The sequence below is a fragment of the Carcharhinus amblyrhynchos genome, chromosome 25, assembly GCF_965287045.1.
Source record: "Carcharhinus amblyrhynchos chromosome 25, sCarAmb.v2.hapA, whole genome shotgun sequence".
Classification (NCBI taxonomy): Eukaryota; Metazoa; Chordata; class Chondrichthyes; order Carcharhiniformes; family Carcharhinidae; genus Carcharhinus; species Carcharhinus amblyrhynchos.
Window position 1 is genome coordinate 23,305,513 of NC_137348.1, and position 18,494 is coordinate 23,324,006.

At 37.7% G+C, this 18,494-nt stretch overlaps 1 protein-coding gene across 5 annotated transcripts in view; it reads right to left on the bottom strand.

Moving 5' to 3' along the window:
- Positions 1-7,629: 7,629 nt before the first annotated feature.
- Positions 7,630-18,494, bottom strand: part of rc3h2 (ring finger and CCCH-type domains 2) — a 92,208-nt gene continuing 81,343 nt past the window's right edge. For 4 of the 5 annotated variants that reach the window (XM_080212116.1, XM_080212115.1, XM_080212117.1 and 1 more), the window contains 2 exons: positions 15,091-15,233; positions 7,630-13,180 (listed from right to left, as the gene is read on the bottom strand). In XM_080212116.1, coding sequence (XP_080068242.1) covers positions 12,979-13,180; positions 15,091-15,233 — 345 coding nt within the window. In that variant the 3' untranslated portion in view covers positions 7,630-12,978. Of the gene's footprint in view, positions 13,181-15,090; positions 15,234-17,393; positions 17,529-18,494 lie in introns of those variants that run through there. The other variant, XM_080212118.1, reaches the window with a different exon arrangement.

The window sequence follows — 18,494 nt, forward strand, 5'->3', positions numbered from 1 at the left end:
CTTCTCATGTTTAAAGGAAGTCAGTTTTTTTTCACAGTTTGGAACCATCTTTGATTTTGTGAGATAGAATAAGTTCTTCAATCAGCTTTTCCAAATATACAGTTCTAAATTTTTAATGTTAGTTGAATGTGTTTTGTTATATTTAGCAGACCACTTTCAAAAATTGATTTTATACGTATTTTGTATTAACTTTCTGTAATTGCTGTAACCTTTAAGTTTTGCAAAACTGTTCTGTACTTTTAGTTAAATTGTACTAAGTAATCAAGGCAGCATAGTGGCAGAGGTTAGCACTGCTGCCTCTCAGCTCCAGGGATTGGAGTTCAATCCTGGCCTCAGACAAATGTGTGGAATTTGCACATTTTCCCCATGTTTGTGTGGGTTTTCTCTGGGTGCTCGAATTTCCTCCCACACTCCAAAGGGTTAGGTGGATAGACCACGTCAATTTTTCCCTTGGTGTCAGAGGATTAGCAGAATAAATACGTGAGGTTATGGGAATAATGCCTGGGTGGGATTGTTGTTGGTGCAGTCTCGATGGTCACATGGCCTCCTTGTAGGGACTCTATACCAAGCACTGAGTGATACAGCAAATACATACTATAGCAATGCAGTTCTCTCAGCAAAAACAGATTGAAAAAAAAGTGTCCTGTTTAATAAAGTTCTACAGGACATAGGAATACCGATAGATCAATTAGACATCCGGACCAACGCTAGACATCACTTCAAATAAAAGCAGGCATCAAAATCATTCTCACTAGTCTCTATTAGTGCTTTGTAAATTTATTTTTAATGTTATAAACAACTTTTCCACTCTACTCTTTGTTTTAGAAGTAAAATATCTAAATTTGAAGTAACCAAAAGGGAGAAGTATCCTCAACCTTCAAACAACCTGTACAAAACATCAATAAAAAGCAAAATATCGCAGACGAAAATACATTTCGAACAAGGGTCATCCAGACTCGAAATGTTGGCTCTATTCTTTATTCATTGATGCTGTCATAGCTGCTGAGATTTTCCAGCATTTTGTTTTTGTACAAAATAAAGTCGCTGATCGGGGTCCAATTTAATAGCAACTGAATGAAGTCTGAGAGCAGGAGTTCAAGATATTAATCATGGTGGGGGATGGGGGTGGGGTGATGGCATATTTTCCCCATTCTGAACAAATGGGCAAGGGAGATGTCATGAAACAATTTTACTTCAAAAAGTAGCATCGAATAAACTTTGAGATGGATGGTCCCATAGGTAATTGACACCTTATTGGGCTATTCAGGAAACAATGGAAAAAAAAAAGTCAAATGATAATCAGCCTCAAGGAACAAATTAGAAACTGATCCTGTCCATTGTCTGCATAGGTTTCCTCCCACAGTCCAAAGATGTGCAGGTTAGGTGGATTGGCCATGCTAAATTGTCCTAGCATCCCAAATTATGTAGGTTAGATGGATTTGAGATTATGGGGATCGGGTAGGGGTACGTGGGCCTTGAGATGTTGAGTAAGGGACTGAATGGTCTCCTTTTGCACTGTAGAAATTCTACGAGCTTCTGGTCATTCCTGTCTCATTCTGACCGAAGATTCTACAACAAATTCATCAAGGCCGCTTGGGCATTACAAAATGTAGAGCAAGAGGCAGTGTGGTGGCTGGAAATATCAAGAGCAATTGAAGAGATTATTTAAAACTGCCAAATGTACTTGCTGTTCAAATTAGTCTAATGGGAGCCCCTCATCCCCACACAGTTACCTACCAGGCCATGAGAAAGTTTGAAAATGGATCTATTATATGCAACAGCAAGTCCTTCCTCATCATTGTTGATTATTTCTCCCAGTGGATCAAAGTGAAGAATTTATACACAACAAATTTGCTCATTGGATTGTTGAGAGAAATCTTTGTGATCCACAACATTGAGCCAGGTGGTGTCTGACTATGGGCTGCAATTTGCTGACACTTCATTAACTGTGTCACGAATTATGAATTTCAACTTTCTAGGTGACAGTGAACAGTGATAGTGGAGATGGCTTCTCAAGTGCATAAGAACCACCGTAAAGGCTGCGAGGATGCTGTTAACCAGATCAACCAAGAGCTCCATTGCTCTTATGTTTACCTTTCCACGTCCTCTTACTTTGACTGGGATGATGTTGCTCTGTGTCACTTTGGTGAGTTCTTCAAGGAGCAATCACATGAGAAATTGGAGCACAGAGAAATTTCCAGAATAATTGTGGAAGCCGAATCATCCCAGAGGACAAGAAAGATACTTCTATTGACAGTCTAATAGTGAGCTGAAAAAGGCTGTCTGCACTATTAAAACTCTGAAAGAAAATTATACCTTTCCAACAGCACTTTCAAGTTATAGATTGGTCCTATCAGAACTTCACACTTAAAATTCCCATGCTGCCAAAGAAATTAATCCCATGGTTGGCAGTTGGAGACTATTAGAAGATTCAGGACCAAGAACAGTTCTGCAGACAAGCAATGAGCTTCTACTTACAAATTAGGAGATATCGTACAAGTAACTTGCCATGCTAAACAGAGGTGACAAAGTTTGGACAGGGATCTTGACAGAGGTGTCACTGATCATCATTCCTCAGGACAATAACAGTCTTCCTTACTACCTATCCAGAGGGCACAAATCAGATGGAAGAGCAGTCTTCTCCTCATTCTTTGTGGCAAACCTTCTTTCACACATTTGAGAAACCCAAATAATTACAACACCAAGTGTGACAACTTCAGACCAACAAAGTCAGCCCAAAGTGATTGAGACTACCATTCCTCCAAACACAAAGGGAGATCTGGAAGATTGCCAGACCGTTTGAATCTGTAAAGTCAGAGACTTGGGGACGGGGGGGATAGCATGTAAATATTATTGCAAATACATTTGGGTAAAGACTCAGGGGAGGTGTAGTGTTAGAATGTCTGGGACTGTAAGGATTAATGTGATTCTGCGGAAAAAGTACCACCCATATTATGACGCAGAGTCATGTGGAAGTAATAGACTGTAGTAGTGGGTCTGGTAGAGATTGACACAACAATAGCACCTAGTCAGAATGTATCCTATATATAACTGTGTTACTAATGAACAACTTCTATTCAACCGTATCAGTCTCTAGAGGAGACAACCACACAACAGTAGGTATAAAGTTTGCAAATACTGTGTACAAGACCTGCAACTCAATGTTAGCAATGTGCAATATTTTAAAACTTCAGTAACATTGTCTTACAAATATAAATCAGTGTTGCATCAAGCAAATAGCCAAAATAATTTGATTTGTCACATATGTTAACAGTGAAAAGTATTATTTCTTGCGTGCTATACGGACAAAACATACCATTCATAGAGAAGAAAACCAGAGTGTGCAGAATGTAATGTTAGTCATAGCTAGAACGTAGACAAAGATCAACTCAATGCAAAGTAAGTCCATTCAAAAGTTTGACAGCAGCAGGGAAGAAGCTGTTCTCAAATCAGTTGCTACACCTCAGATTTTTGTATCTTTTTCCTGAAGGGAGAAGGTGGAACAGAGAATGTCCAGGGTATGTGGGGTCTTTAATTACGCTGGCTGCTTTGCCAAGGTAGTGGAAGTGTAGACAGAGTCATGGATGGGAGGTTGGTTTGCATGACAAATTGGGCTACATTCATGACCTTTTGTAGTTCCTTGCAGTCTTGGGCAGAGCAGGAGCCACACCAAGCTGTGGTACCAGCAGAAAGAACGCTTTCTATAACGCATCTGTAAAAGTTGGAGAGAGTTGTAGCTGACATGCCAAATTTTCTTAGTCTTCTGAGAAAGGGGAGGCGTTGGTGGGCTTTCTTAACTATGGTACTGGCATGAGGGGACCAGGACAGGTTGTTGGTAATCTGGACACCTAAAAACTTGACGCTCTCAACCCTTTCTACTTTGTCACCATTGATGTAGAGAGGGGCATACTCTCCTTTATGCTTCCTGATGACAATTTCCTTTGTTTTGTTGATATTGAGGGAGAGATTATTGTTGCCGCATCAGTTCATCAGAATCTCTATCTCACTCTGTACTCTGTCTCGTCATTGTTTGAAATCTGACCACTACAATGGTGTTGTCAGCAAATCTGAAAATTGAATTGGAGGGGAGTTTGGCCACACAGTCATAGGTATATAAGGACTATAGTAGGGGGCTGAGAACACAGCATTGTGGAGCACTGGTGTTGGGGATGATCGTAGAGGTGGTGTGTTGCCTATCCTTACTGATTGTGGTCTGTAGGTTAGGAAGTCTAGGATCCAGTTGCAGAGGGAGAAGCCAAGCCCCAGGTCAGAGTTTGGAGATGAGTTTAGTAGGAATAATAAGTGTTGAAGGCTGAGACGTAGTCAATCAATAAATAGGAGTCTGCCATAGGCGTCCTTGTTATCTAGATGTTCCAGGGTCGAGTGCATGACCAGGGAAATGGTGTCTGTCTATGGCCACAAACAGGTCCACAGCAAACTGTGTTGGATCCAGGTAGTTGGGGAGGCTGGAATTGATTTGAGCCACGAGTAGCCTTTCAAAATGCTTCATAATGATGGATGTCAGAGCCACTGGCCGACAGTCATTAAGGCAAACTGCTTGATTTTTCTTAGGAACTCAGTGGTAAAGAGTGTGAATAACCCCGGCAGCTGATCCACACAAGGTCAGATCTAATGACCCAGAACAAAGAAATCCTTGTTTCACAGATACTGTCAGATCTGCTGAGTTTCTCCAACATTTTCTGTTTTTGTTTTGGATTCCAGCATTGGCAGTATTTTGCATTTAAGGAATGCTGATAGTATTTTAGAACAATAGAAAAGTTGATTACAGATAAATGGTAAAATTTTTGATAAGGAAACAGGATAATTTCTAGTGTACAGCAGAATATTTATGTCCAGCAGCAACACTACAGAAGATCTATCAACTTTAGATATACAGACTTCTCTGTAAATCTCCATCTGTACAAGATTCAAACAGAACTAAGATTCTTGAAGTTATCAACAGCAATGTATAATTTCAGTACGGCAACTAGAGTTCAAATAGATAAAAGGTAGCTAGATTATAATAGTAATTTCAAACTGACTGCAGCTGTTCGATCTATGCTTTTCTTGTAGGGAATACAATCACTAAAATTTCTAATATTGAAAAATAAAAAGGTCTATCTGTAGAGGAGCATTTAGCTTCAAAGTAAATAAAATGCAGGGAAGCACGGCTGAACCCAGGATCAATGAAAAATAACTGCTTGCATAATTGACCATTACCTATTTACATAACTAATGAGAACATAAATGTCATATTTACACATCGCCAGCTTCTTGCCTTGAAGCCAGGCAGATATGCTTGGAATCAAAAAGTGTGACCATGTAAGAATGTTGTTATTGGTTTTAGGTGTATTCTTATGGTAAACTATGTTCGTGACCAATTAAAATCCTATTTTATTCATTTTCTTACAGTAATGCACAGTATTTAGTGGAGTACAGCAGTTAAAGGGAAACAAAAAGCAACAGAAAAACTGACAGGCAATCTGGTTGCATTGTAATACTGCATTGTATTTTTAAAAGGTTCACTTTAGAAATCCTCAATGTTCCTTCAATTTTAAACTTGACATGAAGTAATATGAATAGAGGTGGAAAAAGTAATTTACCCAATCTGGCATACAAATACCAGATATAACATCATACCGTAGACAGCTTACTGAAGTTGATATGTATAGAAAACAGAATCATCTTAAATATGTGCAAGATGAACTGGACAGTGTTAAAGTTATTAATAAATAAAAAGTGGCTGGAATTTGAGTGGTAGGGTAGATGTTTTTAGGTTCACGTACCACAAAAATAGGATTTGGGAAAAATTAAAATACATTTAGAGAAGCTTAATACATGGACAATCTAGGAGTGAGTGAGTGAGTGAATGTCTTACCAACAAATGCATTCTTTGGTCTGAAATATGAATGACAAACTCAAATCATACTTTGACTAATGGACCGAAACGAAAACACCATGATCTAAAGCTAAGAAAGGTTACCCAAAGCTTGTCCCTTCGATCCAGTATCCAGCTGAATTATTAATATCTCTTATGTTGGATATTTGATAATTGTTTCCAACCAATAAATGGTATGTTATGTGAATATCAAAAGTGTTCCCAATTCAAATTTCTTCATGAAAACGTTTAGATACCAATAATATTGGAACATCCATCCTATTCCATTTTCTCAACACCCATTGCCCATCAATAAAATGAGTCATAAGGTTGCAAAGTTATTATATAAAATGTCCAGGCTGCACCAGAAAACTCAAGGTTTTAAAGCTTAAAAAAAAGTGAGCAGCAAGAGCTTTACATTGTTCTTCCCATTGTGGTTAAGCTTCTCCTTTGAAGATCACACCAATAAACAGTTCATTGAAGAGCAAATGATAACTTTCAACATGACTAGTCACCAAGTATCTTAGCAACGTTAATAACATTCTGCTAACATCAAAATCATTGTCAATAGCATGCAGTATTGCCACTTATTTCAAGTGCACTTTCTTTCCCAACTGCTATTTTCCTCACTGTTTTCTTATTAATTTCTTCCACCTCGTTCAGATCCTGATCTCCTGCCTGAGTTGTCAAGTTACATGGAAGTATGGTACCAATCTAATGATTAAAATCATGCCCATTTATCATGAGTCAGCATTTAACTGGAGTAGTAGGTATATTTCCTTATTTGAGCAATTTAAATTGCGAAAAAAACCTTCATAATTATATCCATGTATTTATCCACATACTATGCAACCTTCATAAAACATACACAAAAATGTGGCACTTACTGAGATCCAAATAACTTATATGGCAAAAATATTCAAGAGACTCAAACTACAACCAAATTATGGACTGAACAGCCTTCAGCACACCAACATTTTTTTTATAACTGAAACAGAGGACATATGTCATTGCAAGCTGGCACTATGGCTTGTGAAAGCAACGTCCTTTGTGGAATTGGAAACTTTTTACCCAGCACCCAGAGTGGCTAAGAAACTGCTTTCTCTCTGGGATCATTCCTCTGCCACTCGGGATGGTAGGTAAAGAATGCTATATCCCGTTTTTATTTTCTTCATATTGTACATATGACCATTTTGAAACTAAGGGCAGCAGTAAAAGACAGCCTGATGACTGACTCCAAGGTATCCATAATTTAAATGTTTCCCATTTAACATTCAACATTGTAACATTGAAATGCATTACAAAATTGTGTGGGGCTCCTTAATGGCTTAGAGTTATCATTTACAAATAAAAATATACAAATTAGAAAAGAAAAAGCAACAAGATGATTCAAGCAACATGCATAAACAACTTGAATTGTTGTGGCTTTTGAATTGTTATTCTACGTGGCTATTATATATGGTTAGGATATCCAGTCACCAATTGTTAGACGGTCATCTATAAATGGCTGCTCATTTTAAAAAGGAGCCTTCAACATAAAATGAAGAACTACATATACTTGTATTTAGAAAAGGTTTATTTTAAATGAATTGGACTCTGGAGTTGCATTGACCATTGTTCAAAACGTTAGACAATGTTTCAATATCCCAAACACATTAACATATATACCATTTCCCAACCAAACTAAATTGCCAAAGCCCTTTTCACAAAATGCTTGCGTTCCTGCAGGAAGGATTAGCAGAGGATAAAACTTTTAATTGACAAATAACTTTATTGTTATGCATGCAAATACATTTCAAGTACTGCAAACTGTCCCAATCATCTTTTCAAACACCAAAATTCATGATACTCTATTCTAGTGTACAGCCCAAGCTATTAGCTCAATTCAGTGCTACAGCAAATGAGGTTTTGTACACAGAGAATTCAATCTTTGCTATTCAGTATCACAAAACTAATCCATTACAGACCTAAATTGGCCTAGCATTCATATTTCATCCTACTCCTAAAACAAAAAGGTAACAGATTACCAACAATTTGGAAGTCAAATTGAAATTAACAAATGGAATAGAATTTATTCCCTATTTAATTAACAGAGCACTTTTTAAAAAAAAATTATACATTTTAAATATAAGCCAAGTAGGTATAGTAAAAATGACCATTAAATCCATCTTATTGATGGTGCCTCCTTTATACATGACGGATGTGTACCATCTTTAATTTCATTTACATTTCAATCGAACAATAGATTTGCAAAGAAAATGTCTAATACAGACGTAAAATATTCACACTTGAGCTCCACAATCTGTTGTACAATTGACAAAACAGGCCTCTTTTCCCAACTTTTCCAACTAAGCAATTTTCATAAAGATTTTAAATTTTGCAGCAAGAAAACACTTTTTTTCATAACTTTCAGGGAAAAGAATACGCAAAACGGCATAAATGCAGACAGCAAATGCTGCAAGCTAACCACAATGCTTCAAGTGGCTGTACAGTGGGCATGTAGTACAAATAAGAACCACATTTGTGTTGTATCACAACTACAGTATAATGTACTTTTCTTTTGCCCAGCTAAGGAACTGCATGCATTTCCATGCCTTTGATTAACCGAGGCCTTTGTTGGATGGGTTTATGGGCTATGTGCAGGTGATTAAATTCTGAAATGATGCATCTTGGGCCCATGCAGAGTTAACTGCACAGAAGTAGATTCCATTTAAATAGCTTTAAAAAAAAATGAAGGTTGTTTTCAAAATATGATACGTTATCATAGTTAACGTGCATCAGTTGTAAAAAAAAAGCAACCAGTTTCCCCAATTCCCCTCCAGCAGAGCACAACCAAGTTTTTATTTTAAAGAATGCAATTTTAAAAATAAAAAGATACATACACAAGATTAATTTATGTAATATATATCCACCCTCAGAAAGCACTGAAGATGTTATCTGTAGTTTTGTAGCACAGAGGGCAGTCATTTCCCCGAGGGCTGCAATCTATTTTCGGAGGGTTATTCAGATACGCCTGGGCTCCCAAAATATCTTGGTCATATTCAAGTAGCATACAAAAAGTCCTCAAGATTAATATACTTAAAAGTTAAATGTTTACTTTCCTGGATTCAAGCATCAATAAATAGATCTCTAAGTATATAGTAGGCATTTTCTTTTTTTAAAAAGGGGTGGGGGTTGGGGGAGTTACTTCTGAAACACAGTTGGAAAGTTGATGGAGCCTCTTGGGGTTTGTAAATTGATTCAGCAGAACCATTTTCTACCACTAGAGGGAGAAAGCAAGTATATACAATTCACTGAGACCCCAGAGTGGCAAATAATAAGTACTGCAAGAAGGACCAATATGCCAATTTTGAAATATTCTATATTCCAGTTTGATGTCTGATCCAAAGCTTGGTCATTTTTGCACTGTAGGATGTAAACCAATACGTCTCACGCAAGGATAACAAAATTTCAACAACCCCTATTCCTGTACTTAAGTCTGTCAGTGATTATGAGCTTGACTCTTACATTTGCTTCTTCTGTTGCCAGCAAAAGCACTGGACACTTGAGTTAAAAGTTATGATTCATGAAAAATAGACTGATGAGCTCAATTCGGCATTCACCTATTATGGCAACAGAGCAACTGCCATTTATAATTAACATATTCATAAGCAATAATCAGTACTGCGTGAAACTCTTGTGATTACTAAATATTTGAATTATGGAGACTTTTGAGGTCTTCCAGTTTATTAATAATGCAACTGGACAGCAGAACTAAAACTGTAAATTTTAGATGGAAGCGACAGCACATTTCACTTGAAAACATTATGTACTTTTACATAAAATTTACATTAAATATTGTTCCTATGCTACTTATTTTAATGACTAACACCACCTGCCTAAAGCTTTGGTGCATGTTTTGGTTTTTGAATCTATATTGTTAAGAGCAGCTTTGGTTGAAAATTAAGTTACTGCAATAGACGAGTTTGTAAAATGGTCTTCAGTCAGTTTAGCTTTAGATTGCTTACTATTGGCCGTCATGCCAGTATCCAGATTTAAAAAAAAATTAATGTGTACAAGTTCAAAGATATGGACTAAAGACCGTGTAAACACACAAAGACTGATAACTTCAGACTACAATAGGTGCATAGATCCCAGTAACTATAAGCTTCGGTATATGATACTGAGTAGGAGACCCACAAGAATTTAAATGTACAATATCACTCCTTCATTACAAAAACCTATATAAATCCTATTATAAATAGGAAGAGATTTCATGATACTGCCTAATGCAATTATAAACATCAAGCAGCAAACTGTCTCATCACTCTGTGCAAATATCCTCCAGGAAAAAAATGTTCAACCCTCAGGGAAGTGCACAAAACTGTTTTAAAAATTCTGACACTTTGTTGTGGTAATGTGTATCACTTTAACAACTCAGACGACCAATTACATGATCTTGCAGAAGTTGTTTACAAGCAGAACACCTCCTTTGCAGCTACCTGGTGAAAGTCGTGCTTGGTTTAAAATATCCCAGTACGATTTTCAGAACAATCAACTTCACAGAAGTCATCAAAACATAAAAACACAAAATGCAAATTAATAGGACAGTAAAAGATAGAGACTGCAGGGCGCTGTTAAATTGAGGCTAATAGCAAATGGCATATCTACATAACTGAAATTATGTTCATGTAGCAGCAGCTTTTTTCAAACAAAAAGGGAATTACTAATACACAGCTCTATTATTTAATTTTCAATGGTTTGATCCAAAACACACATTATAAAATTAACAAGGTAAATACAGTCTAGGAATCAACAGAATTGTATAAAACAATGAAGGCTGAGACAATTAAACTTTTAATCAGATCTTTTATAAACAGATGCTGTTACTGCTCCTTTGACTGCCGGTCTGACCTATGTAAACAAAGCCATTTATTTAACTCTCCAAGGGGTCAGAAATTTACTTTACAACAAGCTCATTTGGAGAGCGAAGAGAAGCCAGAAAGCTTCCTGCCTCTATCTCAGGTGTGGAAAATTGTAAAAAAGTTAGTTAAAACAAACATAATAATAATAACTTCTTAAGTATCACAACTGCAGATTTTTGTAAACAAATTTAAATACTTTTACTGTCAATGCCCAGCTATAATATAATAAATCTATCAGTCTCCCAGAACCCACCGAATTTATGTGCAATGGCAAACTTCAATTATGCCTTGGATTAACTAGAACACATTACCATGATTATTAGCAATAGTATTTTGTTCAAATAAAACTACTGATATTCTTGGCATAAGTTACTCTAAGTTTGATCAAATTGAAAATGGTTGTTTTAAACTGAACTGTGAAACATGACTTTGGATTGCTCATAAATTTATTACAGAACCTCTGGGCTTTTACTGCAATATATAATGTTCATCCATTATGAAGCAAATACAGAGAGGCCATTAGAAATTCTTAGACTAGAGAAAGTAAAGAAGAAACCAGTGGAACTGGCTTATCATTCAGTGCAAACACCACACAATGCATGAGTTCCAAAATACAGTTTTCGCTGTACTTTTTTTGCTGCCATTACATTTGCCATATATAAATAGGCTTTTTCATTCTAAAAAGATGAGAAAAATCTTGAAATATCCAACTATTTCAAACACAACTATGATCAACATCAAAAACTTGGCAGCACTATGTAAACCAATTGGATTAGCAATTAATATAAATTAGCATTATTGTAAATTCCAATGAAAATCTTTACAAGAACACAAAAAAAGCCAAGGATGAGACAAGTTTTTTTTTACATTGTGTTTAAAATGGAGCTATTTGAAATTTTTGTCTTTGGTGTATCTTTTGGGGTAGAAGGCAGTAAGTCCCTTTCTTACTATTCTGTTTATGGTCACTAATCTCATTACCATCTGTTTAAGTACAGCAATGTAGGTAGTGAAGCTGGGTTCCCTGATGCTATACATCCCACCAAGAGCAGAATGTAGCAAATTACATTTCTATTGTAACAGCACCAAAACTGACCAAAATGCTTCTAAATGAAACAGATTAACTGATTTAACGCAGCTGCTGCTTTACCTGTGATTACTGGAACAAAAGAAGTGAAAGCATATTGCCACATTAACCAAAGGCAAAATATGCGAATGCTGGAGATCTGAAATTGAAAATGCTGGAAACAGCAATAGGTCAGGCAGCATCTGTGCAGAGAAAAACAAGAGTGGATATTTCAAGTAGTGACCATTCAGATCATCTGTTTCTTTCTCTAAAAGGTGTTGCCTGACCTGCTGATTATTTCCAGAATTTTCCATTTATATGTCACATTAACCACTGGTTAATCTTGCAGGATACTTTCATCTTTGTTCTGAGGCACACCTGGGCAGATAATGTTTCAGCAATTCCATCTTGTTTGTATATTTGTTTAAAAAGGCTGAACCAGGGATATTTCTCAATTGTTCAATTTATAACTGGAAGCTGTTGGAAACTGTATTTTGAAACTCAAATTATGCATTTAAATAAAAAAAGTGAAAAGTATGCTCCTTCCACCATTTAACAAAACACGTTTCCTGTAAAAGTGCAACAATGCCATAAACTAAAATCTTACCATAACAGCTCGAAAATACCGTTTTCCAAGCCATTATCTTCTTACAATTTTGTGTGAATTGTACACAAAAATATATAAAAGAAACAGAAGAGGAGGTAAAGTCATAGTTAGCTTTCACCAGGTGTGTTGCTGCAAGGCTCTGCTGGTCAACAACTGAGTTGTTTACGTTCTACATTAGCCATTGTGAATAAAAATGGCTAAGTTACTGCACTGGCTCACAACAGACTCATAAAAGGCTGCTTTAAAGCATTAAGTAGAATGATGTCCAAATTCCAAGGTTCACTGGAATTTGAATTAGTTATCCAACTAAAGTTAATTTTATTTGTCAAAATGGTTAATGCAGGAGGGCTTTTGTAGTATCAAAAAAGTCCACAGGAATTTGATGCCCCCATATTGTTCTTTAAAAAAAATACATAATATAACATACACACACATAAACACAAATTCATGTGTTACATATATTATATTATATAATATAGAAAGCAAACTTAATTGCTTTTGGATGTTGGTATAAACACAAAACACTTCAGCTCCCATTAGCTAGAGCCTCGCCATTAGTTGCAGGTTTCATGTCGTTCTTATCTTCTGATAGCTTGACTGCAGATGTTTTCGGGGCCAAATTATTGATACAGAAGGAAGCGGTCACTGATGGGCAAGTGACAAAGCCATCTGAGGTGGTGGTGGGCTGGTTAAAGCCAGAAGTTACAGGTATCATCTTCTGTTCCTCTCTGACAGAAAAAGGGAATACATGAAATAGCTAGTTAAGACAGTAAAACTGATTGTCCGTGTACTTCATTAAAGGTATTTGACCCAGTATATTTTTTCCAATCCCCCGGTTTGAGGCATCTCAGTACAGGGGCCTCCATTTGACACCTGACAAACAAATGACTTAAACTGGGCCTTTGCTAATGCTGACCTGCAAAACTGGGGACTAGGAAATGGATTCAAGCTGCTCAATCTGCAAGTTTCATCTTCCTTGATAGAATGCGGTCTCTATACCTTCCACAAAAAAAAAGACTGGGAGTACTCTTGAGGGCACCAGAGGAAACCATTCATGGCAGTGTTTCAATCAAACTCTTTTAATGGTATCATAAGTACATAATTCATGTAGCAGTAAAACAGACATCTGCATTATTGTCAAAATAATGCTCAAATAGGGCGGCACAGTGGCAAGTGCTGCTGCCTCACAGCTCCAGGGACCTGGGTTCGATTCCCGACTTGGGTCAGTGTGGAGTTTGCACATTCTCCCCATGTCTGCATGGGTTTCCTCTGGGTGCTCTGGTTTCCTCCCACAGTCCAAAGATGTGTGGTGCTTTGGCCATGCTGAATTGCCCCTCAGGTATCCCAGGATGTGTAGGTTACAGGGGTTTAGTGGAGTAAATATGTGGGTTACGGGGATAGAACCTAGGTGGGATTGGTGTTGGTGCAGACCTGATGGGCCAAATGGCCTCCTTCTGCACCAACTGCAGAGTTTGTGATCCTGTGATAGTTTTCCATATATTCTTAACATTTCCTATTGAATCAGCTGATCTAAATGTATTAGTCCCATTGTCATGTGAGCAGTACAGATAAATGCCAATTTAAATTAAAAAGGTAGTAGTAGTAAATACTAAATGCGAAGTGATTTTCTGCAGACAGCCAGATAAATCATTAGAAATTTGTTCAGTTCAGCATTTGGTGTCTGCCTTAGCTCAGTGATAAAACTAACATGCACACGTTGAATAGTCCTAATCTTTTCAGAACCATTCCTTGTTCTTATATTGTCCTTAAAGCTGTTCCATATCCTCAACTGATTTACTGACATTCTCAGTTGCAGCAACATTTGTAAAAATGGACACAAAACAGTTACTATTTTGCCATGTTTAATTATACTCTCTCCTTCATCCCAAAACAGTTCGGTGCTCATTAATTATTTTTTGCTATTCACATGCTAAGGCAACCTTACTATTTCCCTCCACGTTAGCTACCAACTTTTCTTATTCCTTTCGAATTTTTCTATTTCCCTTTAATACCGCTAATATAATTTTCTATTCACAATTTTTGGTACAGCAAGCCACAACTTTATTATGCCTCCATTTTAAGTTTGTTTCAAATATATTTGCCTATTGAACTCTGATATCTCTCCCTTTTGACATACCCTGTCATTTTAAGAATTTACATTGTTGATCAGTTTGTTAACATTTCCACCCAGGTAACATAGGCCAAATCTTTTTACTGTACTAAATTTTGCTCTTTTCTTGTCCAACATCCTTAGCTTTAACCGTTCATCATCCTTTTCAATATTGACATTAAAAATAGTTACCTTGTGAGTTACTATTTCACAGTTGTCTTCTGCCTGTTACATCAGTTATTAATTCTGCTAAATTAAGTTAAAGTTAGACAAATGTTTCTTTCCTTTCTAGTCTACGATATAGGAGTTCTGAGGGCATTCCAAAGTAGTACACTACTTTGACTACATGCATTACCTTTATTTTAGTTGAGTTTGAGATAATGAAAATAATTAAATTGCGCAACCCTGTTGTTCTTACAGATTTCCTTCCAATTTCACCTCCCAAACAAGTTTTACAAATTCAAATGTCAAAATACATTTAGGCAAAATCAATATCAAGATATAACTATATAACTTTGTGATTCTTACGTGATAGCAATTTGTTCAGCAATCCTGCGGCCCTGCTCCTCTCGTTCTTGACCTTGGTGCTTATGGTGATGTCCATTTTCAGACAATATGTCACTGGGCAGGTCACTTTGGGAGCCAATTCCCAAATGCCGATCCAGGACATCCTGTGCAAATAAACAAATATTGTTTTGAGCCTGGTCCCATATCCAATATAATTTAAGAAGCTTCATAAATAATATGATCTAATATATAAATATTATAACATATTCCAACTAATTCAGCTGTTTGCTCCAATCTCCTTCACTTAGCCATGCTACCTTGCAGAATATGATTTTCTGAAATCTGAAGGTCTTGATAGTTTCTACCAATCAGTCCCTCATGAATTATTGCTTCAACCTCATCTCACTTACATGGTGGGTTCTTAACTTGCCTGACACAAGGTGACCAGAAGATAAATGAAAGTTCCAAACAACTTCCACATGAGCCAAGATGGCTAAGCTTACTCCTGTAAAGTATCTTGCACCAGGCACTACTGGATTTCAGGTCAACTCAATGATGAAACTGAGCAGTTTATTTCTATTCTCTCACCGCACCCCCCCCCCCCCCCCCCACCCCCGCCAATTCCTTGTTTATTTTCCACCACTAGATCTCAAACTGTATACAGCTCATGAATCCTTGTTTGTCAAAAGACTTCCAGAACTGCTGTTTCATCATCCATGATGTGATAGGAGGAATGTGTAAGTCAAGTGCTTCAAATCTAAATTTAAATCACTGGTGAACCTTGTGCAAGGTTCAAGGCTACATGATTTCCTCGTTTCTCGCAAATGAATTAGTTAATAATAGATTGAAACAATCAGAATTTGAAATACCAAGGATAATGGATGATTTAATTCAAAACATGAAATTTCATGGGTTACCATAATGAAGATGTGTGTAAATAGAGCATTAAGATTGTTCTTTATGTACAAGGCTGGTCTTCTTCAGTCTTCAAATTACAACTATTCAACATATCAGAATCCCATTTCATTTGCACAGCATAGTATTGGGTATTAAGCTCCCACAGTGCATATACACATATGTACAGTATTGCATTCCTCATTTAATTTTGAATGAAAATTATCATTGTTTCATATAGTACACTGAAACTGATTAGATTTAATGCCTATATTCCAGTGCAAGACATTGAAAAATAAGTTGAGCCATAACATACATTGCAAAAACTATATCAGTATTGTTGAATAGATCTTGTTGAGGGGTCATAGGTATGTCTATGCAACACTTACAACATGTGCAATTGTATACGCAAGCAGATCTAAATGCAGCTTTTGCATTCAGAACTTCTGAGCTGTATTTTTGAGTTCAGACTGATTGCTGCAAGTACTGACTCATACAAAAAATGCTCTCCAGCCAACAACCCTTTGAATGCTGCTTGCTCTTTAAATGACATGCTCTATCAGAACTGTTACCAGTGGCTGGACTTGCATTTTCCTGCTGTTCTGGAGTGGCTGTTCCAACTGGTTGAGCTGACCGTGATAACATGGGTACTGGATTTTGCAGGATGCTGTGATCCCCATCAATTCCTGCATCAATTTAATGCTGAGAGCAATGCTAATTACTTTAAGTTGAAACTTATTCCCCTATCCTAGGGGGAAGCCTTCCTGAAGAGATCCCAGCCAAATTGGATGGTCCATATTTCTGTAGTCCCAGCTGCACCAGGCAGGAGTGGTGACCATTGCCAAGACTACTATCCCAAGTCCCAGGATATCACCTGAGCCTGGCTGATAACCCCTGAGTGAGGGTTTGGTTTGGGAGGCCAGGAAGGGAATGCCTCCAAATGAATCCCGAGGACCTGCAGAGAGGAATTGCACCTGCACCATGCCCACCCCCGCCTAAGTCTAAGAATAATGTCGGATTGCTGAACTGTGGTCAGACACACCAAGCTCCAATGGAAATGCAGATATGATCTATAATCCACCCAGATGTTTGTCACACTGTGAGATAACTGATTTCAATGGAACATTGCCATTCTTGATGTTTATTTAGGGAATGACGATCACCAATAAGAGACACTCTAACCATCATCACCTCTTGACATTCAACAGTATTACCATCACTAAATCCCCCACCGTCAACACTTCTGAAGTCACCATTGACCAGAAACTTAACTGGACTTGCCACAAATACAGTGGCTTTAGAGAGCAGGTCAGAGGCTAGGAATACCGTGGCAAGTAACTCACCAAAGCCTGTCCACCAACTACAAAAGTACAAGTCAGGAACGTGATGAAATACCTTCCACTTGCCTGGGTGCAGCTCCAACAACACTCAACAGGCTTGACACCATCCAGGAAAAAACAGCTCACTTGATTGGCATCACATTCGTAAACATCCACACTCTCCACCACCAACGCTCAAGACGCACTGCAGCAATTCACCAAAGATCCTTAGACAGTGCCTTCCATCTAGAAGGACAAGGGCAGCAAATACATAGGAACACCACCAACGCAAATTCTTCTCAAAAGCAATTCACCATCCTGGACGTGGAAATATATCGCTGGGTCAAAATCCTGAAATTCCTTCCCTAACAGCATTGTGCGTCAACCCACAGCCACGTGGGCTGCAGAATTTCAAGAAGGCAGCTCACCATCACTTTTTCAAGGGCAATTAGGGATGGACAATAAATGCTGGCCAACCAGCAACACCCATGTCCAATAAACGAATACAAAAAAAAAATCAGGGAATTATTATGTAGTGTGACGCCCTTTAAGGGGATGAATACTGTGACTTCACCAGGGCTCCCACAACCTGTTGGCAGTTGTGGATTGGAAACTTTACAATGCATACCTAAAATAAACCTCTGACTGTTTCTATTAAATTTTGTGTAGGTCTCCCTGAATGAAACTGATCTCTACAACATTTCACATCAAGGTTTCCAATCTCCAGATTTGAAAAACTTGTCTTGGAATTCTCTCCAAACATTGTTCACGCTCAGATGGCTTCAACAAGAATATACCTCCAGGGTTTCAATCTTGCCATCCAAGATAGTACCCCCCCCAGGATCTCAGAATATACTTAAACTTCACTTTCCAAGCTTTGGTCTAGCCAAAAGAACACCAGTGCTTCAAAAAGGCCTGTTGTAATGAGTCAGCAAAGCTCTGCTGCCTCAAGTCTTCAGGACTTCTCTCAAGCCTGCTTTGCTTCGTGGCACAGTGGCATAGTGGTTAGCACTGCTGCCTCAACTCCAGGGACCTAGGTTCAAATCTGGCCTTGGGTGACTGTGTGGAGTTTGGATGTTCTTCCAGTTTTTGCATAGGTTTCCTCCAGGTTCCTCCCACTGTCCAAAGGTGTATAGGTCAGGTGGATTAGTCACAGTAAATGCACAAGGTTACAGATGGAGGGGAGGGCCTTGGTAGGACGCTCTTTTGGAG